Raw genomic sequence first — 24182 nt, 5'->3', positions numbered from 1 at the left:
AGAACATGGAGTCATTTAGCAATGATTGACAAAATGCGTGGAAGTCCTTTGTTTCTTGAGTCCTGTTTACTTTGTCATATCTCCTTGCATTTTGGCTTTAGCATCCACATATCAGGGAGAACATGTGCTATTTGTCTCTTTGCTTTTGGCTTACCTTGCTCAAAATGGTTTGCTGTATTTCCATCCATTTCCCTGAAAATGCCATTATTTTGTCCTTTCTAAGGGCTGCATAATATTCCATTGTGTATAGGTACCACAACTTTTGGATCCACTCATCTGTAGTGGGGCATCTGGGTTGTTTCCATATAATGATATTGTGATCAGTGCTGCAATGAACATGGAGGTGCATGTGTCTTTGTATCCTGGTTCATGTTGCTCAGGGTAGATGCCTAGGAGTGATATGGCTGGGTCATAGGGAAGGTCTATATTTAGCTTTCTGAGGTACCTCCAGACTGCTTTCCAAAGTGGTTGTATTAGTGTCCATTCCTACCAGCAATGCAGTAGGGTTCCTCTTTCTCTGCATCCCTGCCAGCAATTGGATGAATTTAGGATGTGGGCCATTGTGACTGGGATTAGGTGGTATCTCAGTGTTGCTTTTATTTGCATTTCCTTTACAGCCAGGGATGATGAACATTTCCTCATGTGTTTCTTTGTCATTTTTATCTCTTTTTTTTTTTTTTGAGGGAAAGCTGGACACTGTCCCTCAGCTCTTCAGCTCAAGGCTAGCGCTCTACCACTTGAGCTACAGCTCCACTTCTGGCTTATTTCTTTTTGCTTATGTGGTGCTGAGGACTTGAACCCAGGGCCTCAGGCATGCAAGGCAAGCGCTCTACCACTGAGCCACCTTCCCAGCCCCTTATCTCTTCTTTTGAGAAGTCTCTCCTCAGCTCCCTTGCCCATTTCATCATTGGTTTGTTAGGTTTGGGAGGGGTTAGTTTCTTGAGTTCCCTCTATATAATGGATATTAGGCCCTTGTCTGATATATTGCTGGTAAATATTTTTTCCCAGTTTGCTGTCTTTCTAGTTTGGTTGCTATTTCTTTAGCTGAGATGCCTAGCATTTTTAAAAAATTGTTTTGAAGATGAGGAAACTGATTCTAAATAATGAGTCTAAATAATATGTCTAGAGCCATAAAGGTTTTAAATGGTTGGCTAGAGTTGCAATTTAGGTGTTCTGAATGTATAAAGTAATAGTCTGTTTCATTGGTAAAGTTGGTTTTTAAAAGTTGTTTATTTGTTTTTGGGCTGTGTGTGACCTTTGTAGATGAAGAAAATAGTTTACATGTGGTGGTGAACTGTGGAGAAGCATTACTGAAGAATAACACTTACTGGCCTCTCGTTAGTGATTTTATTAATATTCTTTCTCATCAAAGTGTGGCTAAGAGATTTTTGGAGGATCATGGTTTATTAGTAACATGGATGAACTTCGTATCTTTCTTTCAAGGTAAGGATTTAACCTTAAAAATGATTTTGGTTTATAAAATGCATAATGTTAAACCACTAAAAGCTAAAAATAATAGCACAACATTCAGATTTTAATTGTTACTTCATAACACTTTGGTGTTGTTTATAAAAATATAGCAGTTAGGAAAAGCACGTTACTGAAAAGGAAGTAAGTGTAATTTCCTTGTATCATGACAAGCCATTTATCATTTGTCTAGAAATGTATAATGTCTGTTCTCTAAAACAAACTTAAACCATGCCCATGAATTTCAAATATCACAAATTAAATGATTACTTTTTTTTTAAAAAAAAATTTTTTTTTTTCCAGTCGTGGGGTCTGAACTCTGGGCCTGGGCGCTGTCCCTCAGCTCAAGGCTAACGCTCTACCACTTGAGCCATAGCGCCACTTCCGGCTTTTTTCATTTTGCTTATGTGGTGCTGAGGAATCGAACCCAGGGCCTCAGGCATGCAAGGCAAGCACTCTACCACTGAGCCACCTTCCCAGCCCCATTTGATTACTTTCTTAACTTAAGATCTCCCCCTCCTTTTTTTTTTTTGGCTGCGGGACTTGAACTCTGGGCCTGGGCGCTGTCCCTCAGCTCCTCAGCTCAAAGCTAGCACGCTACTGTTTGGGCCACAGCTCCACTTCTGGTTTTCTAGAGCTTTATTGGAGATAAGAGTCTCATGGGCTGGGAAGGTGGCTCAGTGGTAGAGCACTTGCCTTGCATGCTTGAGGCCCTGGGTTCGATTCCTCAGCACCACATGAGAAAAAAGCCAGAAGTGGCGCTGTCGTTCAAGTGGTAGAGTGCTAGCCTTGAGCTGAAGAGCTGAGGGACAGCGCCCAGGCCCAGAGTTCAGGCCCCACGACCGGACCCAAAAAAAAAAAAAAGAGTCTCATGGACCTTCCTGTCTGGGCTGGCTTTGAACCGTACTCCTCAGATCTCAGCCTCCTGAGTGGCTAGGATTACAGGTGTGAGCCACCGGCGCCCAGCTTTTTTTTTTTTGTTGGTTGTGGGCTTGTATTCAGGCCTGGGTACTGTCCCTGAGCTTTTTTGCTCAAGACTAGCATTCTACCACTTTGAGCCACAGATTTGTTTCCAGTTTTTAGGTGGATATTTGGTGGTAGGGGTTTCAGAGACTTTCCTGCCTGCGCTGGCTTTTAACCTTGATCCTCAGATCTCAGACTCCTGAAAAGCTAGGATTACAGGTACTAGCCACCAGCACGTGGCAAGACATTCAATTTTGTTCTATAAGAGACAATCACAAATTCTAGCCCTCTACCACTTGAGCCACAGTGCCACTTCCAGTCTTCTGGTGGTTTATGGAGATAAGAGACTCACAGACTTTCCTGCCTTGGCTGGCTTTGAACTATGATCCTCAGATATCAGCCTCCTGAGAAGCTAGGATTACAGGAGTGAGCCACCAGCTCCCAGCTTCACAAATTATTTCTAAGAAAACCTAGCTTACTAACAATTTTAGAGTTGAACATGGTTGTTCAAGCCTGTATTCCCAGCAGTGTGGGAGGTAGGTGTGAGAGCATTGTGGTCTAGGCCAACCCAGGACAAAAACCTGCTAAGACCGCAACTGAAAAAGCAAAAAGTGCTGGGGATGTGGCTCAAATGGTAGAGTGTCTTCCTAGCACATGTAAGTTCCTGAGTTCAAACTCTAGTACCACCAAAAAAAACAAAGCAAAAACACAAAAAGAGCTAACAATTTTAAGTTATTTGTATATGTATTATGTCATTTATGTTTGTGTGCTTAATATGTATTGGGTAATTAGAAATGTTTGATTTTAATTTGAATAATTGATTTCACTTGACAAAATATATATGTATTTTCATTTTTGCAAGGTATGAACTTAAACAAGCGAGAACTAAATGAACATGTGGAATTTGAGTCTCAGACCTACTATGCTGCTTTTGCTGCTGAACTTGAGGCCTGTGCACAGCCAATGTGGGGACTTTTGTCACATTGCAAAGTTAGGGTATGTTGGAAGTACTTTTGTTAATATGTGCTTTTTTTCCTTTCTTTTTTTTTTTTTTCTTTTTTTTTTCAGTTGTGGGTCTTGAACTCTGGGCGTAGGTGCTATTCCTGAGCTCTTCAGCTCAAGCTAGCACTCTATCACTTGAGCCACAAGTGCTACTTCTGGCTTTTTCTGTTTATTTGGTGCTGAGGAATTGAACCCAGGGCCTCATGCATGCGAGGTAGCATGAGCTACCCTCCCAGCCCCACTGTCTGTGCTTTTAAGGTAATTGTTTAAAACAAGATTTATGAGGACATGGGTATGTTTACTTGCATATAATATGCAGTGTTAAAGATTATTACAAATTGAATTTAGCTTTGTGGATACTAACCTGAGACAGAAATTTTTACTTTGGGGAAGGCTGGAATTCATTTATATTACCAGATCTTTCCAGTCTACCCCTATTTTGAATAGTCTTTGGAACTTCATAAGTGTTCTTACTTTGTCTCATTTTGCCCATTATCTGTTTTCTAGTGTTTCTTGTCTTTTAAGGGATAAAGATATTCCTCAATAAAGTTTAAAATTTAAATTTTTCAAGCATTAAATTTCTTACAACTTTCCATCTATTGATATACATTAATAAACCATTGGCTTGATGGGTTCCCAAAACGTTGGGCCATCCCTATGAAAATAAGGATTTGCCTAATTTTCTTTTTTTTGAATTACTGGGGTTTGAACTCATGGCCTTGTACTTTACCTCTTGAGCTATGCCTCCAATGCTTGACTAAGATTTGACATATGATTCCATGGAGTCTAGCCTGTTAGCTTCTGCCAGTAAGAATGCTGGCTATGATTTTGTAATGGAAATAATTTGGCATTCTTGGTTCTGGTCTTGGTTCTGCCTCTTTCTACTTAGATTGATTACTTGGCTAACATATTTAGAATTGTTTGCACTTTTAGTCAGTTTTGTTTTGTTTTGTTTTTTAACAAAGCAGAGTAGGCACTGGTAATTTACACCTATAACTTAGTTATACAAGAGGCTGAGATCTGAAATCTGAGAATTTGAGCTCTAAGCCAGCCTGGGCAAGAAAGTTCATGAGATTCTTATCTCCATTTAACCGTCAAAAAGTCTAGATGGAGTGGTAGATCACAAGCCTTGAGTGGAAAAAGTATGGGACAGCACTCAAGCCATGAATTCAAGCTCTAGTACTAGCAACAAAAAACAAAAAAGTCCCCCCCCTTCCCATCCCAACAACAATGACAACAACAACCTAGAAATGGTTCAACAAAGCCTTTCTTCACAGGTGATTTTGAGAGTCTTTCCTGTCTACCTTTTCAGTGTATTTGTACTTTCAGACAAAGTAGGGTTATTCATGTATATCTTGTAGATATATGAATTTTCTTAGGTTGCTAATTAACTTTCTTTTTTATTTTTGTGTGTGGTTTAAGAATTGAACTAGGGCTTTGTGTATGCCCAGCAAGCTCTCTACCACTGACCTACATCCTGAACTCCTTGCATGCATGTGCCCATGCGTGTGTGTGTGTGTGTGTGTGTGTGTGTGTGTGTGTGTGTATGCATGCATTCTGGTATCTGGGCTTAAACTCAGAACCTCCTACTCTAGCTTAGCTTTTTCATTCAAGTGTGACATCCACCACTTGTGCCATACCACCATTTCTGACTTTTTTTTTGCTGGTTGAGATAAAAGTCTGAGATGAAATTCTTGGATTTGTGCTGGGCACCAATTAATTATGCCTATACTAGCTACTGAGGAAGCTGAGATCTGAGGATCGAAGTTTGAAGCCAGCCTAGGCAATAAACTCCATGAGACTCTTATCTCCAATAAACTAGTTAGAAAAGCCAGAAGTTGCATTGTGGCTCAAATGGTAGAGCACAACTAGCCTTTGCGGGGGGTGGGGGGGGGGTGGGGGGGTAGCAGGGGGAAGTCTTGGATTTGTCTGGCTGGGCTGGCTCCGGTGATTTTTCAGAACTCTGTGTCCTGAATAGCTAGGATTACAGACGTGAGCCACTGGTGACTGCCTCCTTTGTATTCTTGTCTAATCAAGAAATCTCCTTTCCTTGCTCTACTACCCATGAGCATCTTATAATCAGATACTATCAGTTCTCTCTTCTGTTTTAGAAATGTCTCCCTTTTCCTCTTCTTTCTTCCTGGTCTTTATTTCTTTATATTAAAAAAATCTAGGTTATTAGAGTTTTTCTACTGTAATCTATCCTAATATTAAAGTTACTTTCCTGAGCTCTTCCTTTCTCTCCTTTGCTTAAAAATTATTCAGGTTAGCTGGGTGCTGTTGGTTCACGCCCGTAATCCTAGCTGCTCAGGAGGCTGAGATCTGAGGATCACGTTCAAAGCCAGCCCAGGCAGGAAAAGTCCATGAGACTCTTATCTCCAATAAACCACTGGACAACCGGAAGTGGCACTGTGTCTCAAGTGGTAGAGCATTTGCCTTGAGGTGAAGAGCTGAGGACAGCACCCAGGCCCAGAGTTCAAGCCCCATGACAAAAAAATAAAAAGAAAAAAAAGTCATTCAGGTTTTCATCTGTCTACAAGATGAATCTGTATTTATATTTAAGATCCGCCAGAATTTACCTTCAATTTATCTTAATAATTCTTCTTGTACTCTTCCCAAGCCTTGATTATTCCTCAGCAGGCAATGTCCTTTATTGATTCCTGTGATTTTGTTCAACTTATCCACCTATTTTGGCATATGCTCTATAATTTTTTTTTTTTTTTGGTCCGGTCGTGAGGCCTAAATTCTGGGCCTGGACGCTGTCCCTCAGCTCTTCAGCTCAAGACTAGTGCTCTACCACTTGAGTCATAGCACCACTTCTGGCTTTTTTCTTTCTTTTTTTATGTGGTGCTGAGGAATCGAACCCAGGGCCTCATGAATGCAAGGCAAGTGCTCTACCACTGAGCCACCTTCCCAGCCCCTACTCTATAATTTTATTTTTATTTTTGTCCAAGACCAGCACTTGAACTTGGTACCTGACATTTTTGCTCATTGGATGTTGCTCTACCAATTGAGCCATGCCTCCAAGCCCCTGCACTCTTATTTTCTTAGCTCAGTGCTTCTTTTGCATGAGAATTATCTTTGAATTAATCAAATGCTACTGGGACATTGGTGGCTCATACCTGTAAGTTTAGCACTTAGGAGGCTGAGATTTGAGGATTGTGGTTCAAAGCCAGCCTGGGCAAGAAATTTTGTTAGATTCTTATCTCCAGTTAACCACCAAAAAACTGAAAGTGACACTGTGATTCAAAGTGGTAGAGTGCTAGGCTTCAGCAAAAGGAGCTTAGATACAGCACCCAGGCTCTGAGTTCAAGCCCCTTGGCTAACAAAACAAAAAAACACACAAAACCACCAAAAAAGCCCAAAGTCTAAACACTACTACTTGAGATTTTGATTCATTTGACTTACAGTGATTTTAGCCAGAATGAAGAACATTCAGAGTTAGCTTTTCAAAAATTATACTCACAATAATCAGCTGATAGGTAATCTCCCGATTTTAAGTTCTTCAATCAAATTTGGTTTCTTTACATTTTAACTAAATTCCTTTAGTCAGCTATGTTGATTTCACTTGGTGTTTTCATTTTACTTTGTTTAATCTCTACTGTAGTATTTTTATTAAAAGAATGGTTATATAATATGAGGATTGTTTTGGGACTGGGAAGGTGGCTCAGTGGTAGAGTGCTTGCCTTGCATGCTTGAGGCCCTGGGTTCGATTCCTCAGCACCACATAAGCAGAAAAAAAAAAGCTGGAAGTGGCTCTGTGGCTCAAGTGGTAGAGTGCTAGCCTTGAGCTGAAGAGCTGAGGGACAGCGCCCAGGCCCAGAGTTCAGGCCCACGACTGGACTCCCTTCCCCACCCCCCAAAATGAGGATTGTTTTGTTATTTAGTAAGAAAAATATTTTGTGAATTCTGTTCTTTGTTACATACTATCTAGATGTTTAGGTTTAGGGCCAAATATATGTAGTGATTATTTTCATGGAACGGTTTAATAAGGGAGATAGACCTTAAGTATACACATAGATTTATATGTGGTCTGTAGAAAAAGAACAAGTTGTTATGAGAGAGAAATTAGGTGAATCTGAGGAGGCCTTTCTGAGAGAAGAATATGAAAAAACCAGCTATGTGAAGGATAGAAGTAGGGCTATTGGTGGCAGAGGTCGAGGTAGAATAGTATAGTCTACTTCTAGTAGAAAAATGAGAGATAAAAAGATTGTGTTAAAGAGATAGTAAGGGTAAGATTGTAGCCCAGGTCCTTATAGATCATTTTAAGTCTAAATTTTTTAAAAATGTAAATCCACGATGGGCTGGGAAGGTGGCTCAGTGGTAGAGCACTTGCCTTGCATGCCTGAGGCCCTGGGTTCGATTCCCCAGCACCACATAAGCAAAAAGAAAAAAAGCCGGAAGTGGCGCTGTGGCTCAAGTGGTAGAGTGCTAGCCTTGAGCTGAAGAGCTGAGGGACAGTGCCCAGGCCCAGAGTTCAGGCCCCATGACCGGACCGCCCCCCCCCCCCCCAAAAAAAAATGTAAATCCTTGAGTATTTTAAAGCAAGGTTTTATGTGATCTGATTTACACCTAAATGATTTTTTTGATAGCAGTTGAAAACTGGGTTGAGGGAGACCAAAGTAGCAAGACTGAAATGTTTAGAATATAGAGCTTAGTGGTAGATCACATGTTTAGTATATACAAGTCCTGGATTTCATCCCTAGCATTGAGGAGAAGACTGAGTAGTTACAATAATTGCCTTTCACAAACATTTGGAATCTAAAAAAAACAGGCTTATAGAAGTGGGAGGTAACTGGGAATATGGGAGATGGGAAGATTTCGTGTGTGCGTGCGTGCGTGCGTGCGTGCGTGCGTGCGTGTGTGTGTGTGCGCGTGTGCGCGCACGCGCGCGAGCGCTGGTCTTCAGGCTTGAACTCAGCGTCTTAGCTGTCCCTGTAGTGTATTTTTTTTGTTTTTTTGTTTTTTTTTTTAAATGCTAAAGGCTAGTGATTTTTTATCCCACTTGGGTCAAAGCTCCACTTCAGGCTTCCTGTGGTTAATTGGAGATAAGAGTCTTATGGACTTTTCTGCCAGGGCTGGCATTGAACAGTGACCCTCACATATCAGCCTCTTTAGCTAGGATTATAGCTGAAAGCCACTAACACCCAGTAAAATGGGAAAATTTTGATGAAAGAATACAAAGTTTCAACTATACCAGAGAAATAAGTTTTTGAGATCTACTGCATAGCATAGTGACCGTAGTTGTTAATAATTTGTATTTCAAAATTTCTAAAAGAACAGATTTTATTTTATTTATTTTTTTTGGTCCAGTGGTGGCCCCTCAACTCTGGGCCTGGGTGCTGTCCCTCAGCTCTTCAGCTCAAGGCTAGCAGTCTACCACTTGAGCCACAGCGCCACCTCTGGCTTTTTTTTTTCCTGCTTATGTGGTGCGGAGGAATCGAACCCAGGGCCTCATGCATGCAAGGCAAGTGCTCTACCACTGAACTACCTTCCCAGCCCCAGATTTGAACTAACTATGGAAATCAAGCATCTGAGATAATAGATTGATAATTCCATTGTATCAAAATGATCATATCATACAAAGCAAATACTCAGCATTGTTAATTTAAGAAGTGCCATGGTGACAGTCTAAACACAGAATTCTAAACATAGACTCTAAACATGTTATATACAAAAGACGATCTATTTTGCATACAGAAGATATAATTTGGCAGCAGAATTAGACTCATACAATTGATATATGAATTAATGCTTTGAAGAGACATCTGGACTGCAGTTATGAATTCTAGACCTTTGAGGATAGAGATGGTGTCTATTGGATGAGGTCAAGGAGGGAGAGAATAGACATGTAAAATACTCACAATTAAATGTCAGGGAGAAGGAGAGGAGTAAAACCAGAAGAATGAGGTGTCTTGTAAGCCAGCAGAGGACAGTGGTCCAGGAGAGTGTATTAATGTGATATTTATGTAAATAGATCACTGTTTCAGGAAGATTCTAACCATTATGCATTGAAGGAATTTGGATGGTGAAGCTGTGATTATTTTCATCTCTCTGAGTGAGAAGTCATTGTTTCCAGGCAGTGATGTATTTTTCAGCTCTGAAGGGTTGAATTGTAATATGCTATGGTTTCCTTCGGAAATGAAGAGGTCAATGAAAAAAGACTAATATTGTCCTGACACTATCTGTGGGAGTAATTTCTCAGAAGAAGATCTGTCTTGTTCATAGATACGAAGTTCCCTTGATGAATACCACTTCTATGCCAGGCATTGTGTTTGGCACTTTACATATAATAAGTCTTTTATAATCTTTATTGCACAAGGATTAGATGTATTTCATATTGTGATGTTGTGTACAACCTCATCTCTTTCAGAAGTTAGACAGATTCCCAAGTTAACAGAGCTTCAGATGGAAGTCGAATTTGAAATCAAATCTGTTGATATATCTGTTGATACAGTGCTCTTTACCACTTTGCATACTTAGCTTTCTAAATTATATTTTTATTATCTTTAGTTGTACAAAGGAGTTGAATGCTTATTTATTTTAGCAAGAATTTCCAGAACTTTTAAACAACAATACTGACAGATTTTATAAGTACAAACTAGAAGAAATACTGTAGAGCTGTCTCTCTACATTTTTCACTATAAAACAAAACTAAAAGTATTAATGTGAAAGGAAACTTCACACTTATGTTGCCTTGAATGCTATAGGATCCTTAGAAATATTAAGGACTTGTTAAAAAAAGAAATGCTACTCAGATAAGTTGGCAGGACATCAGACTTTCAGTATTGGATTACTAACAGATGGACTCAATAAAGGGTTGATGTATTTCTAGAATTTTAATTTCTGCTTTCTAAGGGAAAGAGATAGGCTATAAGATCTCTATCTAGTGACAATTTTGTTTACTGCTAAATAGAAGTTGAAGTCTTGACTCTGGTAGAATTTAACTACTTCCTAAGGTATGGGCTAGGCTACAACATAGAAAATTTTATGTACATCATTTTATTTGTGTCTTCATAGCAGTATTAGGAGGTACATATTAGTAGGCATATCTTTACTGATAGAAAAACCAAGACTCAACATTTGCTAAATGTTACAAAAATAATGTGTGTTCAATTTTTTTGTTTTTGGTAGGGATGATAATAGGAAGATGGAAAAGAAGTAATCTGAACAGAGTTTAAAAATATGCTGTATTTGGAAATGGAATTACTAGTAATGTTTTATTTTTAAAATGATCTCTAGTAATATTTTAAAACATTCCATGATACCTAATTGTGAAATTGTTCTCCATAAGAGTTGTACCTGCTGGGTGCCGGTGACTCATAGTTGTAATCCTAGCTACTCAGGAGGCTGAAGTCTGAGGATCACAGTTCCAAGCGCAGGTAGGAAAGTTTGTGAGACTCTTCAATAAACCAACAGAAAACCAGAAGTGGCGGTGTGGCTCAAGTGGTAGAGTGCTCACCTTGAGCTGTGAGTTGAGGGATAGCGCCCAGGCCCAGAGTTCAAAACCACAAGCGACAAACAAAAGAGAAAAAAAAGAATTGTACCAGTTTACGTTTGTGCTGTGAGTATATAAGGGAACTCCAATGCCCAAAACCTTGAGAAAAAAAGGAGAATATTTGGTTTTCAAAACTTTTATACATGAGTTACTTGTTACTTTAGTTTGGTTAAGACAGATTATTCATGGAAGCATGTAAATTAAATTTTATTTTTCAGTGGGAGACAGGGAACAGAGTGTAAAGTAGTATTTTTGTAAGGCTAACTCTTGTACAGGATAGACTGAAAGAGACTGGTGGCAAAGTAACTAGATACATGATTTTTGGGCTAGATGGTTGCAGTAAAATAGACCTGAGCTTAGGAAAATGTTATGGAAGAAATGCTAAGATGTGGAGATGAGCAGGATAAAGAAATCAAGAATGAATGTGGGAGCCTGGAATGGTACCACAGGCCTATAATCCCATCACTTGGGAGGCTGAGGCAAGAAGATTATGAGTTTGATCCAGTCTGTACTACATAGTTAAATTTGATTTGGGGGAAAAAAGAAATGGATATGAGACTCAGCTTTTTCTTTCTTTCTTTTTTTTTTTTTAAAAAGGTACAGATTATATAGAGAGCTGATGAATTAAAACTATTTGACTCTGTTGTTGATGCCCCAACATACCCTTAAAATTACATTATTCGCTATTTTAACCTTTCTTCTCTCTCTCTCTTTTTTTTTTTTTTGAGCTGGTCTCAGGCTGGAACTCAGGGTGTGGGTGCTGTCCTGAGCCCTTTTGCTCAAGTCTAACACTCTACCACAGCGTTACTTCCAGTTTTTGGTGGTTAATTGGAGATTAGAGTCTCATAGACTTCACTGCCTGGACTAGCTTTGAACCCTGATCCTCAAATCTCAGCTTTTTTTTTTTTTGTCGGTTGTGGGGCCTGAACTCTGGGCCTGGGCACTGTCTCTTAGCTCTTCAGCTCAAGTCTAACGCTCTACCACTTGAGCCACAGCTCTACTTCTGGCTTTTTCTACTTATGTGGTGCTGAGGAATCAAACCTAGGGCCTCATGCATGCAAGGCAAGAGCTCTACCACTGAACCATCTTCCCAGCCCCAAATCCAGCTTCTGAGTAGTTTTGATTACAGGCATGAGCCATCAGTGCCCTGCTGTTTTTACCATTTTGAGGTATATAATTCAATGGCTTATATTGTATTCCCAGAGTTGTACAATTATTAATTTCAGAACATTTCTCTCATCCCCAAAGGGAATCACAAATCTCCCAGTTCTAACATTCTCATATATCCTGAAAGATCACGCATTACTTTCTTTCTATGAATCTAGTGATTCATAGACTGTAACTATTTCATATCAGTGTAATCATATGTGGCCTTTTGTGTTTGTCTTCTGTTTTTAGTGTAATGTTTTCAAGAATTAATTGTGTTGCAGGGGTGTTAATTCATTCTGTGGTTTTTCTTTTGGATAAGTCCTGGGGCTTGAACTCAGGGCCTGGGTGCTGTTCTTGAGTCTCTTTGTGCTCAAGGCTAGCATTCTGTTACTTGAGCTACAGTGTCACTTCTGGTTTTTGAGTGGTTTATTGGAGATAAGAGTCTCATGGACTTTTCTGCCCAGGCTGGCTTTGAACCGTGGTCCTCAGATCTCAGCCTGCTGAGTAGCTAGGATTACAGGCGTGAGCCACCGGCACCCGGCTTCTAGTACTTTTTCTTCAACCCAAGAGAGACTAGATTTATTAAACTATAACTTTAAGGAATTTATATAATTTGGGGGCGGTATCTCTTGAAATGGAACTAGACTTAACTGTACTTAAAATCTTTTCTGTGATATATAAAAGAATGCACATCATGTTCTTTAATTTTTGTATTTGTTACTAGTTATTGTTCTTAATTTCTTGAAATAGCAAATATAGTGATTATCTTGAAAATAATTGACATTTACTATTATGTAACTATGTATTACATATAATTTACTGTTGAGAGTGTAGGTGACTATATACTACAAAACTGACATAAATTATTTTTTCAGGAAACGCAAGAATATACACGAAATGTTGTAAGATATTGCCTAGAAGCTCTTCAAGACTGGTTTGATGCTATTAACTTTGTAGATGAGGTATGTACTTATCTAAAAAAATGTATGTGTGTGTTTGTTTAATCTACCTATATCCCCATATCTATATTTATATCTATATGTAGTTGGCTATGGTGCTAGGAATTAAGTGCAGGGCTTTGCATACTAGCAAAGTGCTCTGCCACTGAATTATATCCCTGGACTGCCTAGATGGGTCCTTTTAATGTAAGTCTAAGTATTTAAGAAGAACAGTGGTAGATTCTAATTACCATAGAAAATAATGGTATCCTTTCATGGGAGAGGTAAGAGTTCAGAATTAACATAATATTTTAAGACAGGATAAAAAGTAACCAGTTATTTAAAAAAATTCCAGTACATTAATCATTCTGCTTCCTAGAGAAACAAGGCATAATTTATTTTTCTCAATTTAAGTGTATATGTCATTGTTTCTCAAGAGAGAAACTTCTTTTAGTTGAAGAGGTAAAAATGTTTTCCTAAATGTAAATCAAATAGGGGAAATTAATGAAAGTTGTAATACAACTTCATTGGACAGTGTTCTTGTTAGAGAATGAAAAGATGAGATGGAACAAAAGTGGGTTTTATTTATAATAAAAGAGAAAAGCTGACACAGGACATACTATGTTGAAAGTCATTATTTTCATTAGTTAAATTTATCATCAGAAGTCCCTTCTGTTCCTTTTATGGAGTAGGGTCAGAATATGTCATAGGCAATAGAAAGACCATATTTCAGAGTAGTCCCTTTTCTCCCCTCATCCTATTTGAACTTGTAGGACCCTTCTGGTTGCATTTATGTGTGTTTATATTTGTGTCTGTATCTGTACATATGGAGGAGCGTTTGAGTCTTCCCTCCCTCCCTCCCTCCCTCCCTCCCTCCCTCCCTCCCTCCCTCCCTCCCTCCCTCTCCCTCCCTCCCTCCCTCCCTCTTTCTTTCTTTCTTTCTCCTTCCTTCCTTCCTTCCTTCCTTCCTTCCTTCCTTCCTTCCTTCCTTCCTTCCTTCCTTCCTTCCTTCCTTCCTTCCTTCCTTCCTTCCTTCCTTCCTTCCTTCCTTCCTTTCCTTTCCTTTCCTTTCCTTTCCTTTCCTTTCCTTTCCTTTCCTTTTTTTTTTTTTGTCGGTCATGGGGTCTGAATTATGAGCCTGGGCGCTATCCCTCAGCTCTTCAGCTCAAGGCTAGTGCTCTACCATTTGAGCCACAGATCCACTTCCTCCTTTTTCTGCTTAATGGGGTGCTGAGGAATTGAACCCAGGGTCTCATTCATGCAAGGCAAGCACTCTACCAATGAGCCACTTTCCCAGCCCCTTGAGTTGTTTCTTTAAAAACATTTTTTTTCAATAGTCAAAGTTAGGAATGCAAAGAACTTTATTTTCTTGAGTCATTTTATAATTAGGCTGTTGACTTGATACCTCAGTAACCCCAAACACTGCAATGCGTGCTTGCTACAAATAAGATTCTCTTACATAACCAGAATGCAACCATAAAATCATTACCATAATTATATCAAATTCTTAGAACTCTTGTTCTAGCAATTATTCTTTATAGCAAGAGAATCTGATTATTAACGATTTCATATTGCATTTTGTTATTATGTGTCTAGTCTCATCTTGCTACAGTTTCTCAGTTTTTTTTTTCTTTTTTCAGACAGTAATATTTTGAATATTATGGATCAATAATGTTTTGCCAATAGACTGTTCCTCAGTTTAGGTTTATTTCATGATTAGATTCAAGGAAGATTCTAGAAGTGATGTTAGAGTCTAATTGTCTCCTGCTAGTTTATAATTTGTTTTTGTCCTGATAATTTGCTTTTTGATCACTTGATTAGGGTAATGTCTACTAGACATTTTCATCATAAAGTTACTTTTGATGTTTGTGAGGGCATACTTTGAACCTATGCAAATAAACTTGTTTTCTTACTCAATTTTCAATTCATTCTTTTTTTTGCCAGGCCTGGGTTTGAACTCAGGGCCTGAGTGCTGTCTCTAAGCCTCTTTGTGCTTAAGGCTAATGCTGTACCACTTGAACCACAGTGCCACTTCTAGCTTTTTCTGAGTAGTTTATTTTGGAGTCTCACAGACTTTTCCTGCGGCTGACATTGAACATCCATTTTCAGATCTCAGCCAGCTGGGTAGCTAGGATTGCGGGTTTGAGCCACTGGTGCCCAGCCATTCATTTATTTTTAACTGTGGTGATATTTACTTTCTGTTCTAGTCAGTGGGTTTCATCCATTTCTGTTATTATTTGATGTTTTAGACTTGGGGACTAAGAACCCCTTTTAAGTACTCATTCTTTGAGTACTTTCTTGGTTTAATGTCCCAACAAGATGTTGCTTGCTCTTTGTATGGTTTCTACATTCCATTCTGGAATCAGTCATTTTCTAAGAATACAGGGTGATTTTTAGTGGCAAATAGTATTTACAAAGCAAGAGTGGGTGCTAGGAGTGTTCATTGCCTTTGGGGTGTTACTCTTCCCCACACTCTAACAGTGATCAGAGGTTAGGCATATATGTATGAATATTGTAAATTTATATAGATACAAGTTTAAATTGATATTTTAAAGTCTAACACCATATATACATCATTGTAGTTTTCTTTTTTTTTTTTTTTGGGTCCGGTCATGGGGCCTGAACTCTGGGCCTGGGCGCTGTCCCTCAGCTCTTCAGCTCAAGGCTAGCGCTCTACCACTTGAGCCACAGCACCACTTCCGGCTTTTTTTTTTTTTTCTTTTTGCTTATGTGGTGCTGAGGAATCGAACCCAGGGCCTCATGTGTGCAAGGCAAGCGCTCTACCACTGAGCCACCTTCCCAGCCCCATTGTAGTTTTCTTTACAAGTGAAAAACATGGCTTCCATAGTCTATATTTAGTAATTTGGATGCATGTATATTACCTTCTATTCTGCTAGATCTTCCTATTTCAGGGTGTAACTTTTATGCTAATTTATATCACTGGCTTATGTTACTTATCAATGTTCTCAGTGTTTTGTTTTGCCAGTTGTGGGGCTTGTACTTTGGGCCTGGGCACTGTCCCTGAGCTTCTTTTTGCTTAAGGCTGGCACTCTACTACTTGAGCCACAGCCACACATTTCTGGCTTTTTTTGAGTAGTTTATTGGAGGCAAGTCTCAGGAATGTTCCTTCCTGGGCTGACTGTGAACTATGATTCTTATTTCTCAGTCTCCTGAGTAGATTATAGGAGTGAGGCACTGGCACCCAGTTTACCTCAGTGTTTTAAAATGTGTCAGAGTTTTTTTTTTTCTTTTATAGAAGGCAGACTTTCATTCATAATTTTGTATAGCATCACATATTGAGGAGGATGTGTGCCTTTTGATAATTATTTCAGAGATGGTGATGTATAACTTCATATATAACTCTTCTGGAATGTTATCACTCCAGCACAGTAACCAGAATGTTCTGGATAAATATTTTTAATGGAAAAGTATTTACTAAACTTGTGAGTATTTTTTTTTTTTTTTTTGTGGGTCATGGGACCTGAACTCTGTGCCTGGGTACTGTCCCTCAGCTCTTCAGCTCAAGGCTAGCACTCTACCACTTGAGCCACAGTTCTACTTCTGTTTTTTTCTGCTTATGTGGTGCTGAGGAATTGAACCCAGGGCCTTATGCATGCAAGGCAAGCACTCTACCACTGAGCCACCTTCCCAGCCCCACTTATGAGATCTTTAAGAACCAGTGCTGCTTTATAGTGAAATCATGATCCATGAGAATATCAATTTTATAATATTCACCAGTCTGTCAAAGTAATAATATTAAGTTTTGCTGTAGAGACTGGGAAAATTTGACAATGATTGGAGTGGCATGTCACCCAGCTGTTGAAAGAATCCCAGATCACTTTGCATGTCTTTATCAGTTTATAGCTGCCAGGTTCTTTTACCACTCCAAAGATAACTGTGGAGTCCACACTGACCCATCATCTCTACTACTTTAGAGCTTCAGGAAATTACTTAAGTTTTCTAAACCTGAGTTTCCCTATTTGTACAATGGGAATACAAATAGTTACAACCCCAGAGTGTTCTTGTGGGGATTAAAGTTGCGGGGATTAAACTTTTATGAATAAATTGTTCAGCATGGTGATTGATGCATAATAAATGCTCAGTGAATGTTTGTTGCAATTATTATTACTATCATGTTTGGGATACTTGGGCGTGCTGAATCTCACATGGACTTCTATAGAAAGAAATCTATTCATTCTGTTTCCATAATGATTATTTTCTTTAGCTTAATTAAGTTTAAAAAAGTTAGTTTGTGCTAGATGTTTCAGAGGATTCAGAGATGAGTATGTAATTTCTAGCTTCAAGGAATTTGTTCTTGGTGTTTAAAGTTGGTATAACTCTGGGTTGGGAATGTGGCTTAGTGTTGGAGTGTTTGACTAGCATATATAAAGCCCTGTGTTTGATGCTTCAGTACCAGATAAATAGAAAAAGCCAGAAGTGGCACTGTGGCTCAAGTGGTATAGTGCTAGCCTTGAGCAAAAGAAGTTCAGGGGCGGTGCCCAGGCCCCGAGTTCAAGCCCCAGGAAGGATAAATAAATAAATAAATAAATAAATTTGGACTAATTCTACCAACAGTGATTTCTTTTTATTGGTTGGGAGGGCTGGGGAAGAATGATGAAAGGGGTGATATTGATCAAGATGCATTGTACTCATAAACTGACAAGTTAAACAGTAATCTCTTTATACTTAAAGATAATAAAAAAAGTAGTGTTTTTTTTTTTTTTTTTTTTTTTGCCACATCTGGGGCTTGAACTCAGGGCCTGGGCACTGTCCCTAAGCTGCTTTTTTTGCTCAAGGTTAGAACTCTACTACCACTTGAGCCATAGCTCCACTTCCAGCTTTTTCTGTTTATGTGGTACTGAGGAAGTGAACCTAGGGCTTCATGCATTCTAAGCAAGCACTCTACCACTAAGCCACATTCCCAGCCCAAAAATAGTTATATATATTTTTAAAGCTGTATTGTTAAAAAATTTAAGGTTGGATAAAAATGTGTAAGAAGGGGCTGGGAAGGTGGCTCAGTGGTAGAGCGTTTGCCTTGCATGCCTGAGGCCCTGGGTTCGATTCCTCAGCACCACATAAGCAAAAAGACAAAAGGCGGAAGTGGCGCTGTGGCTCAAGTGGTAGAGCACTAGCATTGAGCTGAAGAGCTGAGGGACAGCGCCCAAGCCCAGAGTTCAGGCCCCATGACCGGACCCCCCCCCCAAAAAAAAATGTGTTAGATTCAAGTGAGGTGGTCTGAGTTAGAAAAGAAGCATGTGTGTTGCATGTGTGAATGTATGTATATCTATCTATCTATATTTGCAGTATTAGAGATCGAACCCAGCACAGCATAATATATATTTTTAAAGTTTTAAAACTTTCTTGGAGTTTCTGATGAACATTCTTAACTTGTAGATTTTGTTTATTTCAGCCAGCACCTAACCAAGTTACTTTTCATCTGCCACTACATCGTTACTATGCTATGTTTTTGAGTAAGGTATGATTATCATTAAACGATTGTATTTTTTTTAAATTTTGGAACAAATGTTGAATTACTAACTTTTTTCAATCATAATTTTTAGGCTGTGAAATGTCAAGAACTAGATTTGGATTCTGTTTTACCAGATCAGGAAATGTTAATGAAACTAATGATTCACCCACTCCAAATTCAAGTATGTATTCATTACTAAAAAATTCTTTTGAATTGGATTCCATGGTTAAATGATTCTTTCCTTATTTTGTGTTTTTTTTTAAAATCATTGTTAGTATGTCTAAAATGTTTGAATATTTAAAAGAAGTTGAAAGTTTTGATTTTCCCCCCAGATTATAATCAGATATTTTTGTTTGTTTTATAATATTTAATTTCCTTCAGGATTTTTTTTAAAAAATTTTGCCAGTAGGAGAATTTGAACTTGTTTTTGGTGACTGAACTCAGGGCTTGGGTGCTGTCCCTCAGCCCTTTTGCTCAAGGCTAGCACTCTACCACCTTGAGCCACTTCTTCACTTCCAGTTTTCTGGTGGTTATTTGGAGATAAGAGTTTCACAGACTTTCCTGCCCAGGCTGGCTTTGAACCACTATCCTCAGATCTCAGCCTAGTAAGTAGCTAGGATTATAGGTATGAGCCACTGTTGCTGGGCTCCCTTAGCTTTTTAGCTCAAGGCTAGAACTCTACCATTTGAACCACAGTTCTATTTTTGGATTTTTGTTGGTAAATTGGAGATAAGATTGTCATGGACTTTCCTGCCCTAATTGACTTTGAACCTTGATCTTCAGATTGCAGCCTCCTGAGGAGCTAGGATTACAGCTTGAGCCACTGGCACTCTGCTGAATCTGGCTTTTTGCTAGTTATTTTAAACAGTTTTGAAGATTTTTCTTTCTAGGCTGTCTTCAAACTATAGTCCTCCAGATTTCAGCCTTCTGATTATATCACCCAGTCCCCCAGGACTTCTTTACTATACTTTGTAACTTATAGAGAAGTTCGAACAGCTTTAATGCTATTTAAGGAGTTTGAAAACTCAATAGTTTCTAGTCTTGGTATTACCAAAATTTTATTGTTTGCATACTTTTATTTTTTACATTTTTACATAATTAATTGTTTGGTTCTCAATTTCTTTGTCCTATTGAAAGAAAAGCATTAGTTTGAATAAGTGCTGAGACTTTAGTTCTTACAGTGTGATTTTGTTGGCCAGCCTTCTAAATACATTAGAAAGATTTACATTGTAGCATTGGTGGGTCAGTGACAGGATTTCTAGTTGCTACCTGAGAAGCCGGAGTTTGATTCTTGGCCAATGCACAAGATCTTTTAGGGTCTCCCACTCTAGTACGGTGGGCTGTTCTATAGTAATTAAAGCATGACTTGAGAACCTTTAAAAAAAAGATTTATGGGCTGGGAAGGTGGCTCCGTGGTAGAGTGCTTGCCTTGCATGCATGAGGCCCTGGGTTTGATTCCTCAGTACCACATAAGCAGAAAAAGCCAGAAGTGGAGCTGTGGCTCAAGTGGTAGAGTGTTAGCCTTGAGCTGAACAGCTGAGGGACAGTGCCCAGGCCCAGAGTTCAGGCCCCATGACCAACAAAAAAAAAAATAAAAAAAAATTACATTTCAATTAATCCTGGCAATTTTAGATTGTTAACTATTTTTGAACTTCAAAACTAGGGATTGGGGTCAAGTAAAAAAAAATATCGGACAGACTAGGAAGGTGGCTCAGTGGTAGAGCGCTTGCCTTGCATGCCTGAGGCCCTGGGTTCGATTCCTCAGCACCACAAAAGCAAAAAGAGAAAAGCTGGAAGTGGCACTGTGGCTCAAGTGGTAAAGCACTAGCCTTGAGCTGAAAAGCAGAGGGACAGCACCCAGGCCCAGAGTTCAGGCCCCATGACTGGACCCCTCCCTCCCCCCCAAAAAAATCAATATCGGAGTGTTTAGTTTTAGTTGATAATGGGCATAAAATATGAAGAATTAAATATTAATACAGTAAGAAGATTTATTTGAATTGGATTTTCTTTTCACTTTTCGTTATTTGGAAGATGAGTTATTTAGATTGGAGGTTGATTAAGTTACATTAAAGCTGTAGATTGAATTCATTGCCTGAATAATTAGCTTTATTTTGTGCTTATTTCTTGGGTTTCTTTAACATAATATGTAATTTTTTTTTTTGTGGGGGAGGTGGTTTGGGAGAAATAAGAATGAAAAATGCCCATTGATTTCTTAGAAAGATTTCAGTAAAACGATTACAAATATATCCAGAGGCAAGTATTAGAAATGGGCTCATGTATAAATTCCCCAAAAAGTAGCAATTAAAAAAATTTAACATGCTGGGTGCTGGTGGCTCATGCTGAGGATCACAGTTTGAATACAGCCTGGACAAGAAAGCCCTTTTGTCTCATCTCCATTAATTACTCAGAAAACTGGAAATGGCACTGTGGCTCAAGTGGTAGAATGCTTGCCTTGAGCAAAATAAATTCAGGGACAGAGCCTAGGCTCAAACTTCAAGCCCCAGGACTGCCCCGCCCCATTCAAAAAATTAGTAATAGGCTGAGTCATTCTAAATACCTTTAATCCCTGGCTGAGGCTAGAAGATCATGAGTTCAAAACTAGTCTGACCTTTGAGAATCTGTATGTCAGAAATAACAAACAGATCTGGGGACATTGCTCAAATGTTAGAATGACTCTGTAGCAATCACAAGGCCTTGGGTTAAAATTCTAGTACCATTAAAAAATAATAAAAATAAAGCTGCGCACTGGTGGCTCATGCCTGTAATCCTAGCTACTCAGTTGAGATCTGAGAATCATGGTTCAAAGCCAGCCAGGGTAGAAAAGTTGAGATTGTAATCTCTACCACCAGAAAACCAAAAGTAGAGCTGTGGCTAAAGTGGGAAAGCACTAGCTTTGAGTGAAAGAGGCTCAGGACAGCACCCAGGCCTTGAGTTCAAGTTCTACAACTGGCCAAAAAAAAAAGGTAAACGAGCAACTAAAAAATAATATGTACCTTAATGTTGGATAAGACATCAGGCTCATAATATGAATAAGTCATAAAATACATAAAAATGATTGTCTAATATGCATTTTTTTTGTCAGTCATGGGGCTAACTCTGGGCTTTGGCACTGTCCCTGTGCTCTTCAGCTAAAGGTGAGCGCTCTACCATTTGAGCCATACTGCCACTTCCAGTTTTTTAGTGGTTTATTGGAGATGAGTCTCACAGATTTTCCTGCTGGGGCTAGCTTTGAACTGTGATCCTCAGATCTCAGCCTCCTGAGTAACTAGGATTACAGGCATGAGGGCTTTCTAATATGCAGTTTTAGAAATACTATATTTAGATGATTTATTTGCTAATTACTTTATTTTATTAGGCAAGTCTTGCTGAAATCCATAGCAATATGTGGGTAAGAAATGGTCTGCAAATCAAAGGACAAGCCATGACTTATGTCCAGTCTCATTTCTGTAATTCCATGATTGATCCCGACATCTACCTATTGCAGGTAAGCCAGCTTAATAATGCAGATGATGTACTTAAGAATTGCATGTACTTAATTTTACTTTATAGAGGTGACTGAGGGTGACTTGGAGAGGTCAGATCATTGAAAGAATAATTTGTCATATATATTTCCTTTTTTTTTGGGTCAGTTGTGGGGCTTGAACTTTGGGCCTGGGTGCTGTCCCTCAGTTGTTCAGCTCAGGGCTAGTGCTTGAGCCATAGTGCCACTTCAGGTTTTCTGGTCATTTATTGGAGATAAGAGGCTCATGGCCTTTCCTGCTTGGGCTGGCTTTGCACCATGATCCTCAGATCTCAGCCTCCTGAGTAGATAGGATTACAGGCATGAGCCACCAGCCCCTAGCTGTCATATACATTTCCCAAGAGAATAGTATAGGCCATATCATATTGGCCATGAGGGGAGCATCAGGTTATTGTCAGGAACCAGGAGCCAGGAGAACAATTAGCTTTATTTGATGCTTAGTCCTTGGGTTTCTTTAGGCATATTATGTAATCTCTCTGTGTGTGTGTGTGTGTGTGTGTGTGTGTGTGTGTGTGTGTGTGTGTGTGTGTGTGTGTGTGTGTGTGTGTGTGTGTGTGTGTGTGTGTGTTGGTTTGGAAGAAATAAGAATGAAAAATGCTCATTGATTTCTTAGAGGAGGAGGTAGGGTGAGGTTTCTTCAAGAAAAGCAAAGCAACACAGGGGAAGCAGATTAGGTCTAGCTAGTATGAATATGCTTGTGGTACAAGATCTGTGCCTGTTTACCTAACTTGGTCCTGTGCAGAGAAAATGCTGGGTTGGTGTGTGAGAATTAGATAAAGGGGTATTGACTTAGATGAAAGATTTTGTTTTCAGGTAAGTTTTTTTTTGGGGGGGGCGCAGTTCTAGGGCTTGAACTCAGGACCTGGGTGCTGTCCCCGAGCTTCTTTTGCCCAAGGCTAGCACTCTACCACTTGAGCCACAACTCTACTTCTGGCTTTTTCTGTTTATGTGGTACTGCAGAAAGGAACCTAGGGCTTCACACATGCTAGGCAAGCACTCTACTACTAAGCCACATTTTCAGTTCCTACCCCTCCTTTTTAAAATTTGCTTTTGGGAATTAACTATTGCTATTAATAATTTATATTTTTTACTTGTCTCTAACTTCCTCTCTGTGTCTGTTTGATCCCCAACATGTCAAAATGTAATAAGGTATAGAAAAAAAGATGAACATGATTAAGAAATAAAACTGCATATGGAGAAAGTTATTTTTCTTTTGTTTTTGAAGGTTTGTGCATCTAGACTTGACCCAGATTATTTTATATCATCTGTCTTTGAAAGGTAAGCATATATTTATGAACACAGGTATTAAGAAGTATTTGTTTTAATTTTGTTGTAATTTGTCTCAAATGTTTCTTATAGATTTAAGGTGGTAGATTTATTGACAATGGCTTCACAACATCAAAATACAGTTCTTGATGCAGAGCATGAGAGATCAATGCTGGAAGGCGCTCTTACATTTCTTGTGATTCTTTTGAGTCTTCGTTTACATTTAGGTAAACCACTAGTACAGATACTTAAGTATTAACTGTTCTTCCTATCTTCCTCTGCTCCTTTGTTAGTAACTGGCTTATGAAAATAGGAAAGGATGTGGATATATTTAAACATGTTGGCATGTTTCAAAGTTGGTAAAACTTTGAGAATAACTTTTGAAAAACCTCTTGCTAAAGGTAGTACAATACATTTAAATTTGAGGCATGACATTCTTTTGTCTTTAATTTGAAGCATTCTGTATTAGATAAATTGACATAATAAAATCATTTATACCCAGACTGATTAATTCCATTTTTAATAATTTTAGGAATGTCAGATGATGAGATTCTCAGGGCAGAGATGGTAGCCCAGCTGTGTATGAATGACAGGACACATAGCTCATTGCTGGACCTTATATCCTTTTAAAAGTTTAATTTGCTGTTAGTAATAAGAACTAAAAAAAGGATTTTCATAGATTAAAAGTAAGTGTGTGTATATCTATCTGTGTTTCTGTGTATATGAAAGTGAACATTTTATTAAAGGTAGTCAGGTCTCCTTTTTATATATATCTAAGCTAGAATTTATGGCTAATAGTTAAAGGCCTACCTTATAATTACTTTTACTAAGGATTTAAGCATTTGTTAGAATGAAGATTTGTTAGAATTCAATCTTAAAGAATTTTTAAGGTTTCAGATTACTGTCTAC

At 38.8% G+C, this 24182-nt stretch overlaps 1 protein-coding gene across 3 annotated transcripts in view; it reads left to right on the top strand.

Moving 5' to 3' along the window:
• Window positions 1–24182, top strand: part of Ubr3 (ubiquitin protein ligase E3 component n-recognin 3) — a 179880-nt gene that overhangs the window by 57945 nt on the left and 97753 nt on the right. For all 3 annotated transcript variants that reach the window (XM_042694038.1, XM_042694039.1, XM_042694037.1), the window contains exons 9-17: window positions 1264–1443; window positions 3293–3426; window positions 12955–13041; window positions 18428–18493; window positions 18579–18668; window positions 21843–21971; window positions 23233–23285; window positions 23367–23500; window positions 23806–23891. In XM_042694038.1, the coding sequence (XP_042549972.1) occupies window positions 1264–1443; window positions 3293–3426; window positions 12955–13041; window positions 18428–18493; window positions 18579–18668; window positions 21843–21971; window positions 23233–23285; window positions 23367–23500; window positions 23806–23891 (959 nt within the window). The remainder of the gene's footprint in view (window positions 1–1263; window positions 1444–3292; window positions 3427–12954; window positions 13042–18427; window positions 18494–18578; window positions 18669–21842; window positions 21972–23232; window positions 23286–23366; window positions 23501–23805; window positions 23892–24182) is intronic.

This window comes from Dipodomys spectabilis, unplaced genomic scaffold (genome assembly GCF_019054845.1).
Source record: "Dipodomys spectabilis isolate Male_0828 unplaced genomic scaffold, ASM1905484v1 ptg000174l, whole genome shotgun sequence".
Classification (NCBI taxonomy): domain Eukaryota; kingdom Metazoa; phylum Chordata; class Mammalia; order Rodentia; family Heteromyidae; genus Dipodomys; species Dipodomys spectabilis.
Note: the sequence above shows the minus strand (reverse complement) of the source record. Positions and strands in the feature narration are given on the sequence as shown.